Source organism: Piliocolobus tephrosceles, chromosome 6 (genome assembly GCF_002776525.5).
Source record: "Piliocolobus tephrosceles isolate RC106 chromosome 6, ASM277652v3, whole genome shotgun sequence".
In the NCBI taxonomy this organism is placed as follows: Eukaryota; Metazoa; Chordata; class Mammalia; order Primates; family Cercopithecidae; genus Piliocolobus; species Piliocolobus tephrosceles.
In genome coordinates this window covers 52317318-52334227 of record NC_045439.1, presented here as the reverse complement: position 1 = coordinate 52334227, position 16910 = coordinate 52317318, and the positions used below count along the sequence as shown (strand labels likewise).

The window sequence follows — 16910 nt, the reverse complement described above, 5'->3', positions numbered from 1 at the left end:
AAAAATAACATATAGCAAAAAAAAAAAACTATATAAAGAGTTGTGGATGTTCCAAAGGAAAAGATTAATCATCACCTGGGAAAATCAAAAAGGTTCATAAGAAAGATGGTATTTACACTGGGAAGTCAAAGAACAAGTAGGCCTAGATATGCCAAGACTGGTGACAAGGGCAGTTCCAGAGAAAATCACACGAACCAAAATATAGTTAATACAGCACGGGGAAGTTTACCTGGAGCACACAAGCCAGGAAAGGAAAAGGAAAATGAAGTCTAGGTCACCTATTTAGAATAACCTTAATGCCAGAGTAAGGTGGTTGGGCTCCCTTCTATAGGGAGTAGATAGGAGGACCACAAGTCTCATTTTGCCTGGGATGCTCACGGTTTATCTGTCCAATCGGCCTGGCATTTGTTCAGAAATTTTCACTTTAAAACATATTGCGTCCAGGAATTAGTTGGTTCTTGGTCTCGCTGACTTCAAGAATGAAACCGCAGACCCTCATGGTGTTAGTTTTTAAAGATGGTGTGTCCGGAGTTTGTTCTTTCAGACGTTCAGATATGTCTGGAGCTTCTTCCTTCTGGTGGGTTCCTGGTCCCACTGTCAGGAGTGAAACTGCAGACCTTCACGGTGAGTGTTACAGCTCTTAAAAGCAGCATGGATCAAAACACTGACCAGCAGCAACAGCTATTGCAAAGAGCGCAACAACAGAACCTCCAAAACGTGGAAGGCAATCGGAGCTGGTTGCCACTGTTGGCGCTGGCAACCTGCTTTTATTCCCTTATCTGACCCCACCCCCATCCTGCTGATTGGTCCATTTTACCGAGAGCTGACTGGTCTATTTTACAGAGAGCTGATTGGTCTGTTTTGACAGTGTTGATTGGTGCATTTACAATCCTTGAGCTAGACAGAGTGCTAAAAGGAAAAGTTCTCCAAGTCCCCACTAGATTAGCTAGATACAGAGTACCAATTGGTGTATTTACAAACCTTGAGCCAGAGGCAGAGTACTGATAGGTGTATATACAAACCCTGAGCTAGACACAGAGTGCTGACTGGTGCGTTTACAATCCTTGAGCTAGACACAGAGTGCTAGACGGAAAAGTTCTCCAACTCCCCACTAGGTTAGCTAGATACAGAGTACCAATTGGTGTATTTACAAACCTTGAGCTAGACAGAGTGCTGATTGGTGTATTTACAAACCCTGAGCTAGACACAGAGTGCTGATTGGTATATTTACAATTCCTTAGCTAGACATAAGAGTTCTCCAAGTCCCCACTAGACTGAGGAGCCCAGCTGGCTTCTCCTAGTGGATCCTGCACTGGGGCTGCAGGCGGAGCTGCCCGCCAGACCCAAGCCGCGCCTGCAATCCTCAGCCCTTGGGCGGTCAATGGGACCGGGCGCCAAGCAGCAGGGGGCGGAACCCGTCAGGGAGAGTCGGGCGGAGCTGGAGCCCTCCATGGATGGGGGGCTCCGACATGGCAGGCTGCAGGTCCCGAGCCCTGTCCCACGGGAAGGCGGTTGAGGCCCGGAGACAATTCTAGCACGCTGCATGCACGCCAACAGTGCTGGGGGACCCCGGCGCAACCTCCCCAACTGCTGGCCCGGGTGCTAAGCCCCTCACTGCCCTGGGCCGGCGGCTCCGGCCGGCCATGCCATGTGTGAGACCCAGGCCGGGGCCGTGCCAGCCAGAACTCACGCAGGCCCCTGAGCGCAGTGCACAGCCCTGGTTCCCGCCCATGCCTCTCCCTCCACACCTCCCCACAAGCAAGCAGAAGGAGGCAGCTCCAGCCTCGGCCAGCCCAGAGAGGGGCTCCCACAGTGCCGTGGCGGGCTGAAGGGTTCCTCAAGCGCCACCAGAGTGGACGCTGAGGCCGAGGAGGCACGGAGAGTGAGGGCTACTAGCACACTGTCACCTCTCAATATTAGTATTAGTTGCATCAAAATTGGCTAGAGTGGAGCCTGATCAACATGGCAAAACCCCAACTCTACTAAAAATACAAACATCAGTCAGGCATGGTGGTGTGCACACCTATAATGCCAGCTACTCCAGAGGCTGCGGTAAGAGAATTGTTTGAACCCAGGAGGCACAGGATGCAGTGAGCCAAGATCGCACTACTGTAGCCTGGGAAACAGAGCGCAACACTGTCTCAGACAAAAAAAAAAAAAGGGCTAGGGTGCGTTTGGCAGACCTTTTCTTTGTACTTCCAGCTTCTGCCATGATCTCATTTAGTAATATAACACACATAACACATGGTTAAATCTGTAAAATGACTGGTGATAAACTATCTTCCCTTTCCCTACACTTTCCTGATGCAATGTAACTAACAAATCCTTTCAAGGACAATATGTCAGTAAAAAAACGGAATGAGCCGGGCGCGGTGGCTCAAGCCTGTAATCCCAGCACATCTTGGGAGGCCGAGATGGGCGGATCACGAGGTCAGGAGATCGAAACCATCCTGGCTAAAATGGTGAAACCCCGTCTCTACTAAAAAAATAAAAAAATCTAGCCGGGCGAGGTGGCGGGCGCCTGTAGTCCCAGCTACTCAGGAGGCTGAGGCAGGAGAATGGCGGAAACCCGGGAGGCGGAGCTTGCAGTGAGCTGAGATCCGGCCACTGCACTTCAGCCTCGGCGATAGAGCGAGACTCCCTCTCAAAAAAAAAAAAACGGAATGAATTCAGACATAAGACCCTAAGGATAGCTACTTCTTTCAGTCCCAATGGTGATGAGAGAAGTATTTCACGTTTCTGTTACGATGGACCTTTTTTTTTTTTTTTTTTTTTTGAGACAGAGTCTCACTCTGTCTCCCAGGCTGAAGTGCAGTGCTGCTATCAAAGCTCACTGTAACCTCCACCTCCTGGGTTCAAGTGATTCTCCTGCCTCAGCCTCCCAAGTAGCTGGGACTGCAGGCGTGCGCGACCACACCCAGCTAATCTTTGTGTTTTAGTAGAGACGGGGTTTCACCATGTTGGCCAGGCTGGTCTCAAACTCCTGACCTCAGGTGATCCACCCACCTCAGCTTCTCAAAGTGCTGGGATTATAGGCATAAGCCAACACACCCAGCCCCAATGGGCTTCTTGGTATATCAGCAGGTGCACTGGAGGAGATGTACAAAGTTACAGGTGCCAGTTGGTGGGACCAATGGAAAATTATAGTGAAATACAGTGAAATTAATAAGAAATAAAGGCAGAAAATAGAGTTATGCAGTCTTTTAAAGAGCTTTTAGAGTAGTTTGAATGTTTTTCTAAATGGTTTTGTCCTTTATTGTATCAAATAACTACATATTAATTTTATTGATTGGTATGCTTTTTAAATTTTGGGAAAAAAATAAAAACCAACACAATCCTTTCAGTGGCAATGAGCTAAAAAAGTATATCAAGTACATATTTAATAAAAGATTAAATACTAAATTTCTGCTCAGGAAAGTTGATAATGAAAATATAACTTGAATAAAATGTTAGTTGACATTTACCACGGGGCTATAGTGACACTAGAGTGATAACACCAACCACAGGAAAATTAGAAGAGAAAAAAGTCCCGAAGAAGAATCAGTATCTATTCAAGTTAGTAGTTATCTTAAGAAGGCTGCCTGAAAACTGTGATTCTACTCCTGCGGAAGGTGAGTTTATATCTTGTGAAGCATGATTCTTCCTAAGAACTTAGTGCTCTCCAAAACAACTTTCCGAGGTGATGAAAATGGTCTATACCTGGTTACTGAGCAATTGTGGCTAATGTGACAGAGGAAATGAATTTTTAATGAAGTTAACCTTAACTGATTTAAATCTATATAGCTGCATGTGTCCAGTAGCTACTGTATTGGACAGTGCAGCATTAAAAGAAATGTCAGCTGTTCTAAAATAATTTTGTTCACTTTTCATTCCAAGTTTTCTGGTCCTAGCATAAAATGCGAAGGGGGGAGGCTGAGGCGGGCGGATCACGAGGTCAGGAGATCGAGACCATCCTGGCTAACACGGTGAAACCCCATCTCTACTAAAAATACAAAATTAGCCGGATGTTGTGGCAGCGCCTGTAGTCCCAGCTGCTAGGGAGGCTGAGGCAGGAGAATGGCGTGAACCCGGGAGGCAGAGTTTGCAGTGAGCCGAGAACGCACCATTGCACTCCAGCCTGGGCAACAGAGCGAGACTCCGTCTCAAAAAAAAGAAAAAAAAAAAAACGAAGTGACTGTTAATGGGTTGTCTCCATTATCAAAAGAACTTTCGGATGAGATCAGGTGCGTTCAGGGTGGTATGGCCATGGACAGCAAAAGAACTTTCAAACAGTTAAATGATAAAAGTATTATATCAATGTCATCAGGAGTTTTAAATAGAAATCACCCATATTAATTCCAATAATAGTTTAGTTTACTCTTCAGTTCATGGAAACAAAGTAAATCTTCTGGAAGTTCATTCTGCTGAAAGTGAAATATCTGACATCATTGGGGATTCTATCTAAATTTATTTGAAAAGTTTAACACTAGTGATAAAATTCTTAATTTTTACAGTAATACAAATACAAACTTTGGCAGGAAATAGAGTTAAGCAGTCCTGTGAAAGAAGTGCTTTCAGAGTAGTCTAAACTTTCTTCTAAATGGTTTTATCCTTTATTGTATCAAATAACTACATACTAATTTTGTTTTCTACAATGCTGTAGGAAAAATCAATATTCTTTTTTTTTCCTTTTTGAAACAGGGTCTTGCTCTGTTGCCTAGGCTGGAGTGCAGTGGCACCATCTCGGATCACTGCAACCTCCACTTCCCAGGTTCAAGTGATTCTCCTGCCTCAGCCTCCCAAGTAGCTGGTATTACAGGCATGTGCCACCCACACCTAGCTAATTTTTGTATTTTCACTAGAGATGGGGTTTCACCATCTCTGGTCTCTGGCCAGGCTGGTCTTGAACTCCTGACCTCAAGCGATATGCCTACCTCAGCCTTCTGAAGTGCTGGAATTACAGACGTAAGCCACTGCACCCAGCCAGAAAAATCAATGTTCTTACTATATTAGGAAACCTGTGAAACACAAAAGTACTTGAATTTGGAATTACAATTCATGATTCTGTCCAAATTAGCTGCAAGATAACATACCAACAAAAAAGAAGCCATACTTGTCAAATTTTCAGATTTTATTTATATCTAGAATTGCAGAACAACAGAATTTTTGAAAAAAACATGTTTTGTTTCTGATTTTGTTGCTCAGGCTGGAGTGCAGTGGCCCTACCATGGCTCACTGCAGCCTTGACCTCCTGGGATCAAGCAATCCTCCCACCCCAGCTGCACACAAATCAATGTTAAATACACAAAAACTACTAGACCTCCTGGCCTCAAGCAATCCTCCCACCTCAGCAGCGCACAAACCAATGTTAATTAAATACACTAAAAATACTAGGATTGCAGGACATACTTTCTCCCTCTGCTTGGAATGATTAGGTTTTAAAATCTGTAAGCCTTTGAAGAGCGACCCTGTAAAACAACCTAAAGGTCCTACTGTAATAATGGTATTATTATTATCAGAAACAAGTCCTCTAAATCTTAGTTGCATTTAGTTGAAAACAGACATCTTTAATCAAAGCATTCAACTTAAGCTTTTGAAGCTTTTAGTGAAATGCAATTCATGAAAACAAAACTTATGCACAGGAAGACACTGAAATTTATCCCTACAAAAGCAAATAAGAACTGAACAAATAGCATATGAAGAGCTGGAATGGTGAATGATTTCATTTTAAAATTCTGTAACTGTACTTTGAAATATCTTGACTTGTGGGAAGAATCTTTTGATACAACTCCTATTTTTAATTGTATAAATTTACGTTCTGTGCCAGAATGAAATAAAAGTGTAGGCTTAAAATCTGTGAAATATCCAAAAGAATCATAGACAACTTGATGAATTTTGTCCTTAAAAATAGTGAAGACCCTATTATTGAAGAAGGGTACCCTGAATGGAGATAAAAAGACAGAACCTATAAAAATACCGAGGCTGGCCGGGCACGCTGGCTCAAGCCTGTAATCCCAGCACTTTGGGAGGCCGAGACGGGCGGATCACGAGGTCAGGAGATCGAGACCATCCTGGCTAACACGGTGAAACCCCGTCTCTACTAAAAAATACAAAAAACTAGCCGGGCGATGTGGCAGGCGCCTGTAGTCCCAGCTACTTGGGAGGCTGAGGCAGGAGAATGGCGTAAACCTGGGAGGTGGAGCTTGCAGTGAGCTGAGATCCGGCCACTGCACTCCAGCCTGGGCGGCAGAGCGAGACTCCGTCTCAAAAAAAAAAAAAGAAAAAAAAATACCGAGGCTGAAGTATTTACTCATTTCAATTAAAACAAATTCTTAAAAATTATGACTCTCCCAGCTAGTAGAATTTGCTCTGAGCCTGCCAAGTACCTTAGAACCTAACATTTTTCTCTTTAAAAAATGTTATAGTCTAGGCCAGGTATGGTGGCTTATGCCTGTAATCCCAGCACTTTGGGAGGCTGAGGTGGGCGGATCACCTGAGGTCGGAGTTTGAGACCAGCCTGACCAACATGGAGAAACCCCATCTCTACTAAAAATACAAAATTAGCCGAGCATGGTGGCGCATGCCTGTAACCCGAGCTACTTGGGAGGCTGAGGCAGGAGAACTGCTTGAACCCGGAGGCAGAGGTTGCAGTGGGCCGAGATGGTGCCACTGTACTCCAGCCTGGGCAACAAGAGTAAAACTCTGACTCAAAAAAAAAAAAAAAAAAAAAGAATTGAAGATCTAACTTCAAATTTATAAGGCATAAAATGCAACTCTAAACAAGGCTAGAGCTAATTTTATGAGAAAAATTAAAATAACACTGTATTAAAAATATTTTCTTCAGAAAGATATCAGTAATACCATGGGACAGGCTAAAAACTGATTAAAGCACATAAATGTGTACCAGAAATGATTATTCTACATATATTAACATTGAGATCATATGTTTAACGTTTGGATAATCAGTGTAAATAAATATTTTTAATTTTTCTTGGGTAAACTGGGTAAGTTGTTAATTTACATATTCCTAGAAAATTGTACCTTTGTTTCTAATTTTCAAAACTATTAGCATAAGAGTGTCAATGTATTCACATATTTTGAAGCCTTTACTGTACCTTTTTTATCTCTAATATTATTTTATTTGTGCCTTCTCTTTTTTGATTCATGACTCTTGCTAAAGCTTTGTTCTACCAGGTTCTACCCCCAAAAAACCAGATTTTAGTTATAAGATGTATGGGATTTACTTTAAAATAATAAAGAGTAAGGCTGGGTGTGGTGGTTCATGCCTGTAACCCCAGCACTTTGGGAGGCCAAGGCCGGCGGATGAATTGAGGTCAGGAATTCAAGACTAGCCTGGCCAACATGGCGAAACCTTGTCTCTACTAAAAATACAGAAATTAGCCAGCTGTCCTGGAGGGCATCTGTGATCCCAGCTACTTGGGAGGCTGAGCCAGGAGAATCGCTTGAACCCAGGAGGTGTAGGTTACAGTAAGCAGAGGTCGTGCCATTGCACTATCTGGAGTGCCAGACACTCCAGCCTGGGTGACAGAGCTAGACTCCATCTCAAAAAAAGAAATCCACTATCAGTGTCTGGGCATGAAGACTAATTATATCGAGACTTCATCCACTTTATGACATAACCTCAAGGAGTCAATGATTACCGATGCATTTCTTACTACCTCGACTCTATCCTCAGAGAGCAACATTCCTTCCCTAATCTGACCAGCTCTCCTTGACTCCTTCATTGAGTCTCATGAGGTTCATGGTAAGGCACCAGCAAAATCTCTATCTACTCAGCTTTCTTTCTGGTCATTCTTCTGGAGTCAGTGTTTCCTCTTCAGCCTTCTTAAGTAGTGACTGATTTCTTTCTTTACCCCTCTGGTACTAGAGACAAAATCAAAACCACGTAGTGTCAACCTCACTAATTTAAATTCCTTCCCTTCTATTATCTTGAATCCACTTCAAAGTTTTCATTTTTACCACTTTATAAAACTTGCCAATGGCCTCCACATTGCTAAATCTAATGGTGAATTCTCAGTCTTCAAACTGACCCACCAGGAGCATCTGACAGAGTTTATTATTTCCTGTTCCTCAAACACTTCATTTGGCTTCTAAACATCCTTCTTGTCTTTCAGTCCTCTACTTTTCTAGCTACTCTTTCTTAGTCTCCTTAGCTGGATCCTCTTTAACTTGATCTCTAAATATTTTGGAGTACCCTTGAACAAAGTCTTTTCTTACCTATATTTACTCCTTCACTAAGTGATTTCATCCAAGTTCACAGTAATAAATACTATGTATATAAGGACAATTCCCACATTTATATTCTTAGCCAGGACCTCAATCTTGAACTCTGGAAATTATCAGCTAAAGGTGTAAAGGTGACCCTTGAACAACGTGGGCGTTACGGGTTCTGACCCCGCAACAGTCAAAAATCCACATATAAGTTTTGATTCTCCCAAAACGTTACTAATAGCCTACTGTTGATTAGAAGCCTTACTGATAACATAAACAGTCAATTAACACATATTTTGTGTATGTATTATATACTGTATCTGTACAATATAGTAATATAGAGAAAAAATATATCAGGAAAATCATAAAGAGAAAATATATTTACTATTCACTAAGCGGAAGTAGATCATCATAAAGGTCTTCATCCTTATCATCTTCACATTGAGAAGGCCGATGGGGAACAGGAAGAGGAGTTGGTCTTGCTGTCTCAGAGGTGGAAGCGGGGAGGAAGCAGAGGAGGAGGCAGGAGAGGCAGGCATACTTGGTGTGACTTTATAAAAACACATCATAATTTCCATCTGACTCTTTTCCTTTTTAATTTCTCTAAAAGTGTTTCCATACAGTACCAATCCTTCTTCCACCAGTTCCTTTAGTTTCAGTGCTCATATCATAGAAGGGTCTATGTTGTAAAATAAGTCAAAAGCAGTCTTGAATAATCAGAACCCTTCTGCCAGATTACCTAAAGTCAATTTGTTTTCTGGCACTGCTTCCTCTACATCTTCTTCCCTATCACCTGGCACTAGTTTGAAAGCACTCAGTTCTATCCAATTGTCTTCTGCTGACTCTTGGGTTTAGTGTCTATTAGCTTTTTTTTTTTTTTTTTTTGGAAACAGAGTTTTGCTCTGTTGGCCAGCCTGGAATTGTGCAGCGGCACAATCTCGGCTCACTGCAACCTCTACCTCCCAAGAGAAGGTGGCATGTGGGATTACAGGTGCATGCCACCACACCCAGCCAATTTTTTAATGTTTTTGGTAGAAATGGGGGTCTCATCATGTTGGCCAGGTTGGTCTCGAACTCCTGACCTCAAGTGATCCATCTGCCTGGGCCTCCCAAAGTGTTGGGATTACAAGTGTGAGCCACCGCGCCCAGTTGTGTCTGCTAGCTCTTGAATGTCTCCAAGCACCGTATCTTGAAATTACTTCGCTCCCTATCTTTTTTGCCATACCCACAATCTCCTTCATGATTTCCTTAACTGGCTCTGCTGTCAATCTTAAGTCATGCACAACATCTGGACACAGTTTCCTCTGGCAGGAATTTATTGTTTTGGGCTTGATGGCCTTCAGAGCTTTTTCTATAACAATGATGGCATCTTCAACGGTGTAAACCTTCCAGACTTTTATGATGTTCTCTCTACTGGGGTTCTCTTCCACAGCAATGACAATCCTTTCCATAGAATAGCTTATGTAATGAGCCTGTAAAGGTCTGTATGAACTCCTGATCTAGAGGCTGAATTCGAGGCATTGTGTTTGGGGGCAAGTATACCACTTTGACACCTTTAGTATTGAACTTATGGGGTTCTGGGTGGCCAGGGGCGTTGCCCAACATTAAAAGAATTTTAAAGGCAGTCCCTTATTAGCAAGGTACTTTCTGACTTCAGGCACAAAGCATCAGTGAAACCAATTCAGAAAAAAAGGTTCTCATTGTCTAGGTCTTCTTATTATACAATTAAGAGACTGGTAGCTGGTGTTTATCTTTTCCCTTCAAGGCCTGGGGGTTAGTAGCTTTATAAATAATGGCAGTTCTGATCATAAATCTGACTGTATTTGCACCAAACATTAGAGTTAGCCTTCCTGCCTTAAATCTTGGTGCTCACTTCCCTTCCTTAATAATAAATGTCCTTTGTGGCATTTCATCCCCGCACCACCCCCCTCAGAATAGGGCACTTTAATCTACATTAAAAACCTGTTCAGGCCGGGCGCGGTGGCTCACGCCTGTAATCCCAGCACTTTGGGAGGCCAAGACAGGCGGATCATGAGGTCACGAGATCGAGACCATCCTGGCTAACACGGTGAAACCCCACCTCTACTAAAAATACAAATAATTAGCCAGGCGTGGTGGCGGGCGCCTGTAGTCCCAGCTACTTGGGAGGCTGAGGCGGGAGAATGGCGTGAACCCGGGAGGCAGAGCTTGCAGTGAGCCGAGATCGCGCCACTGCACTCCAGCCTGGGCAACAGAGCAAGACTCCTTCTCAAAAAAAAAAAAAAAACCTGTTCAACAGCCTGGCCAACATGACAAAACCCCCTCTCTACTAAAAATCTAAAAATTAGCTGGGTGTGGTGGCGCATGCCTGTAATCCCAGCTACTTGGGAGGCTGAGGTAGGAGAATCACTTGAACCCAGGAGGCGGAGGTTGCAGTGAGCCAAGATTGCGTCACTGCATTCCAGCCTGGGAGACAGAGCCCAACTCCATCTCAAAAAAACAAAACAAACAAAAAACCTGTTCAGGCAGATGTCCTTTCTCCTCAATGATTTTCTTAATCTTGTCTGGGAATCTGTCTGCTGCTGTCTCTTGGTCAGCAGAAGCTGACTCTACTGTCATCTTGCCTTTTCCTTTTCTTTTTTTTTTGGAGATGGAGTTTCGCTCTTGTTCCCCAGGCTGGAGTGCAATGGCATAATCTTGGCTCACTGCAACCTCTACCTCCCGGTTTCAAGTGATTCTCCTGCCTCAGCCTCCTGAGTAGCTGGAATTACAGGTGCCTGCCACTGTGCCTGGCTAATTTTTTGCATTTTTAGTAGAGGCAGGGTTTCACCATGTTGGGCATGCTCATCTCAAACTCCTGACCTCAGGTGATCCACCCACCTCCGCCTCCCAAAATGTTGGGATTACAGGTGTGAGCCATTGCGCCCGGCCATCTTGACATTTCCTAAGCCAAATCTCTTTCTGATATTATCAAACTATCCTCTGTTGGTATTAAACTTTCCAGCTTTAGATCCTCCACCTTCCTTTTGCTTTGAGTTGTCAGATAATGACTTCACCTTTTCTGGAACCACATTAGAGTCTATAGCTATGCCTTTCTATTGCAATCCCATACCCACATAAAAGTTGCGTTTTCAATACAAGATGAAGTTATTTCACAAAAAGTGCAAGATTTTCAAGCCTGCTGGCATAGTTGCAGTAACAGTGTCTCAAATTTCCTTTTCACAGTGGTCCTTACACTGGATTCATTTATCTTGAAACAGTGAGCAACCACAGCTGCAGACCTCAATCTACAGTACATATCAGGCAATTCAACTTTCTCTCTTAATGTCATGACTTTTGTCTGCTTCTTAGGATCCAGCATCACTAGTGGCACTTCATATGATTCCCATGGTGTTATTCAGGGTTATGGTGTTGCACTAAACATGATGAAAAATATGTGAGAACCACCAGAGATATCTTTTTACTGGGATAGGCAAGTTACTGGAGAGACAAACTGCTCATGAGCATCATACAGTGTTTTAAGCAGATACAACATCATACAATGTTTTAAGCAGATACAACACTTGAGCTTACCAAAACAGCAACAGGAGGTGGCCATGAAATTATTACAGTAATATGGTATATACTACCGTTAATTTTATGTAGTTATGATTTAACACTGCATCTTTACGTTTGTTTACATTTCTCTTGACTGTGGATGGTCTGGAAATGTTTGTCTGTGTAAGTTTTAGTACATTTTAACTTTTTATAATAGATTTGTGTATATTTTATGGTAGTAAATGATAAAATACACTAGTATCTACATATATTTTATGCACTCATGACATACTTGTGTATTGAAAAAAATCCATGTATAAGTAGACATACACAGTTCAAATTCACGTTAAGAGTCAATTGTATATTTCTATCTCTAGCTCACATTTTTCTCTGAGCTTGAGACCCATTTATCCAACTGTCTACTTTATCCCTCTAGTTGAGTATCTCTAAGAAATCCTACAATAATCACATCCAAATGCAAACTCAATCTCCACCCACAGCTCTACCTGTGAAATATGCCCTTCTTCAAGTGTTCCTGTTATTTGCAAGTGGAAGCATCACTTTCTCAACTGTAACATCCAGAAATGTAGACGTTATCTCTGTTGCCTCTTTCTCCATCCTTAGTATCTGATCCATCCTGTTGACTTTATCTTTTTGAATATTTCCTGAATGTATCCTCTTTTCTAACACCCATGTTTACTCTAATCCAAGCTTCTACCACACTTACCCAAACTAATACAGGTATCTTCTAACAGTCTTTCTGCATCCATGAGTGCTCCTTTTCCAATTCATCCTCCATGAATTTTCTCAAAAACAAATCTCATCACATCTCTCTGCTTCAAGCCTTTAATACCTTCTCAGTGTTTTTAGGATAAAACAAGATTCCTTAATAAAGTCCAGAAGGTCTTGGATAGGACATCCATTGCCTAACTTCACAGATTAATCTCTCATCAAACTGCATCACTCTCCACATTTTAGCAAGGCTAGTTTTCTTTTAGTTCTTTGAGCATATCATGATCCCCGGCCCCGTTGGGCCTTTACACACAGTATTGCCTCCACTTACTATGCCAACAATACCACCCCACTGCCACCACCACTCATCTCTTTATACTGCTTAATGCCTGCTCCGTCTTCAGATGGCGTCTCAAGAAACATCTCCTCAAAGAAGCCTTCCCTGACTCCTTTAACTAGATGAACTTCTCCTCATACATGTTTGTGACTGCACATATTACTTACTATTTCTAAATACACATTTATTTTTGTGATTAATTTGTGCTCAATGCCTGTCAATCCAAAAAGACCTTAAGCTCAACGGAGGAAAAGACTGTGTCTGGTTCGCTCTATTCTATCGCTAGTCCCCAGCAAAAGAGACACTCAAATATTTTTTCAACGAATCAATCAACATAGGAGCGACACTGGAAGCCGTCCAATCGAGCAGTAGTAGTGCATAAGAATGGGACTTGGAAAGATAAAAGGGACCAGAATAACTCTAGGAAAATATTATCGTTTAGGAATCAAACAGAGGAAAATTTTTTTAAGCCGTCAAAAAGTTAAAAAAAAAAAAAAAAAGCAAAAAAGGAAATAGCATCACTAGAGCCATGGAAGGATACCATTCCAAACAGAACAGGCCACCAAAGTTGACAAGTAGGTAGTATCTAGTGATCTGACAAAATTAATAATGTAAGACGCAGAGAAGGGGAAAATATAGGGGGGGGAAGCTCCATCTTTCCAATTCCTCTGTAAGTACGATTATAACTTTGTTGATAAACTACCATGACGGCCCGAATCAAACAATAAATCTAAAGAAATATGTGTGCCATTTTAGATTTCAACATTATTCCTCTCTATCTGCAAGAGTCATTTTCAGCTGACGGCATATATAATGTTTAAGGATAAATGTTTTAACATTTGCACCTGAAACGTTGTTTCTCAAAGAACCTTACCTCCCAGAATCATCAAAACAGACCTCCGTGTGTCCCTCTGTATGTCCATATCTCATTGGCTTCCGTGTGGCCGGCATCTTTTCCTTTATCTACCTGAAAATGTTTTATAAAAGCCAGTCTTATTATTACAAATGAGAAAAGCAGCGAGGCTAGGGATAGGAAGAGAGGTTAGTCTCCTCCAGAGCACGTTCTCCGCAGCCCGGTTTCCCCCACCCGAGTGACAGCAGCAGGATAAGGCGCAGGGTCTGTCAGACAATAAGCAGGAGAGGGAACACGCATCTCCTTGGTGGGCGCAGGCAGTCAGAGTGGGGACTCACCCGGGTGACCGAGCCTCCGCGACTGAGGCTCCGTAAGAGCAGCTTCCCGCGCTTCGGCTCGCTCACCACACTGCGCCTGCGCTGACCCTCCCACGCCCGGCGCGGGTCCCGACAGAGGTCGCGGGGTGGTGGCGTCAGCGGCGGCGCCCTCCGCGTGGAAATTAGCCGGTTGCCCGGGCAAGTGAGGGAGGAAGGGAGGGAGCTGAACACGGAAGTGGTGGCGGCGCCCAGGGAACCGGCGGAGGCGTTGACCGTGACGGCTGGGATGGGACCGGAAAGCCGAAGCGGGATTGGGGGTGGCAGAAGAGCATCTGCTTTGTAAGACCTACACGAGGTGCAGGAGTGGTTGGGCCTCCCTTCTCCACTTAAGCAAGCGCCCAGAGTGATGGCGATGGTGATGGCAGCAGTTACTCGGACAACCCCAGTTAAGCTGTGCTCCGGAAGGTGAGTGGGGGAAGGGTGACCGCTGCCTGGCCTCGCAGGCCGGGGTCTTTTTCCTGCCCTCCAGGCTCTCCTCTCAGGAAACAATATCCAGATCCCTAAAAGGATCCGGTCTCTTCTTGGGGCCCAGTTAGCAGACAGATCTTTGAGCATCTTCTCTAGAAAAGAAGGCGAGATCTTTAAGAGCCTCTAATCTTGGCATCCTTCGTGCCCTCACCTTGTCGCTTCTGTAGAGATAAAGGAGGAATGACTTAATTTCTGTTCCGGTTGGTTCTCTTGGTCCCTGGAGGTATGGGGTATAAATTAATGCTTATTCTTTGCTACTCCATCTATATATCCCTTATGAAGAAAGTAACTTATATTCTCTATTCAGATCCCACCTAAAGTTTACTGAAGTGAATGTTTAGAACAAAAAGAAGAGTTACAGCTTAACAGCCTTGAATACTTACATTTGATCCATGCAATATCTGCTAAAGTCTTGGCCACTAAGTTTAAGTTTATGCTTATCTTGTATCTTCACATTCTTCATATTGGTACACCAGCCTCTGATGAAAACCTTCAGAATGATATTCTTTCTTTTGTACTTACCTTTGAGAATTTTTCTGCGTTTTTGTGATACCTTCTAGTATCAATCACATTTATTTTATTACCTGAGACGTTTTTCTGTTGAAGAGGTTTCCCTATTGTTTTTTCAGTCTAGTTCCATTGTGAAAAGTTGCAGGCACACAGGTAAACCGTCGTGTTCTTACCGTGAGTGGCATTGTGTGAGGCATTTTTAGTACTAGAGCTCCAGATAGCCTTGCTAGACGCTGAGGTTTGTATATGAATGAAGAGGAAGAACGATTGGCTTAAAAACAACCTGGGATTTGTGGAAAAATAACCCACTGTTGATCTCCTGAAAGAGCAGTGGTTCCTGAGATGATGCTTTCTGAGTGACCTAATTTTTTTTGGAGATCATTTGTTTTTTCGATAGACTGACTGATAAATTTTTTTGTTCAAGTAACTTAATATTCGCTAGAGTACATAGAGTTCAAGATGAACTCTCATAATATTCGTCTCTATGTTGAATAAAGCGAGGTGAGATTTCTGGTTAGTACTATTCAGAGCTCAGCATAAGAAGAATCTGCAAATTGGAACAAGTTATAGCAACAAATTCCTTCACTATAATATCTATAATACCTATGTGACTTTAAGACTGTGATTGGTGTCCACACATCTGTCTTTTTCTCTTATCAATCAAGTCGTTTGATTCATAGGTTAAAGAACAATTTTCTTTGCAGATTTCGCATGTATGGTAAAAGCTTGAGCCTCCGACTTCAACAGTCCTGGGTTTTAATTCTAACTGATAGATTGTGTGACCTTGAATATGTTCCTTTACTGAAAATCGAATTCCTCATCTCTAAAATGGAGATGACACCTACCTCCATTGCATTGTTAGAGTATATTGGAGATACTCATGGATATATAAAAGTAATTGTTATTAATGTATCATGTTATTAAAGGGGTACTTTGGGTGGATATTTAGTGGTTTTTGTTTAAAGTGGCATTTGTTTAAATAATTATCCAGTAAATTTTTCAAATATTAAAAAATGTATTCTTGTTTTTGCTTGTGTCATGTTTTCACAATTCCATTTGTTTCAGTTAAATGGCTACAAATTGTAATACCTTCAGTGAGTTTATGGTCTTGCTGAGGGAAATAGACATTCAAACAATATAGTCAAGATGATAGTGCAGTAATGAAAGATGTGTAACTTAAATATTAGCAAAATTGTCTAGTTAGTTAAAATAACATAGTTTTTTATAAAAGAAATCAGTGTAGCTGTGTCATAGATATGAGTATCAAAAATTTTCCCAATATAGTTATTTATCATTAACAGTGCTTATCCCATAGGTGTGGTTGGCTAAATGAACGGACTGAAAATGATGCCAAAGTCACAGATTCAATTGCAGTGACGGTTAATTAGCTTTGCTGTGTTGTAACCACTCATACCACCCTTAGGCTCACAAATATTTTTGCTCCCAAGGGCAATTGGGTGAGAAAACATGGGTACACTGCCATTGTACAGATGATGGTATTACCTATGTAAAATCATGTGATCTTACAGGGTTTATCTAAGAGGATATATCAGTATTGGCTTATAGAAGGAGTTTAAAAAATGATTTTCTAGTAAAATATGTACTTGGTGTAAAAATGATTAATCTTGTGAAAGGTAAGGCTAGAAGAGTGTAACAATAGCCAAGGAGACCAAAGTACTGAAAAAAGAAACATTGAACGCACTTTAGAAATGTGGAGATTTGTATATTTCCAAATGTGTCCTGAAACTTACTAGCCTATTTCATAATTTGGGGATAAATAGTACTTGTCTGTAGGTATACTTAATATGATATAAAAGGCAATACAGTAAAAGTCCCCCTCCTACTCATACTCCCAGCCACCCAGTTCCCTTAACTAAACACAGCCAGTATTTGATTCTTGTATTAC

At 42.2% G+C, this 16910-nt stretch overlaps 1 protein-coding gene across 2 annotated transcripts in view; it reads right to left on the bottom strand.

Moving 5' to 3' along the window:
- WDHD1 (WD repeat and HMG-box DNA binding protein 1) overlaps nucleotides 1-14080 on the bottom strand; it is an 84009-nt gene extending 69929 nt beyond the window's left edge. For both annotated transcript variants that reach the window (XM_023231029.2, XM_023231038.2), the window contains exons 1-2: nucleotides 13988-14080; nucleotides 13671-13763 (exon numbers count right to left, since the gene is read on the bottom strand). In XM_023231029.2, coding sequence (XP_023086797.1) covers nucleotides 13671-13747 — 77 coding nt within the window. In that variant the 5' untranslated portion in view covers nucleotides 13748-13763; nucleotides 13988-14080. The remainder of the gene's footprint in view (nucleotides 1-13670; nucleotides 13764-13987) is intronic.
- Between the last annotated feature and the right edge of the window lie 2830 nt (nucleotides 14081-16910).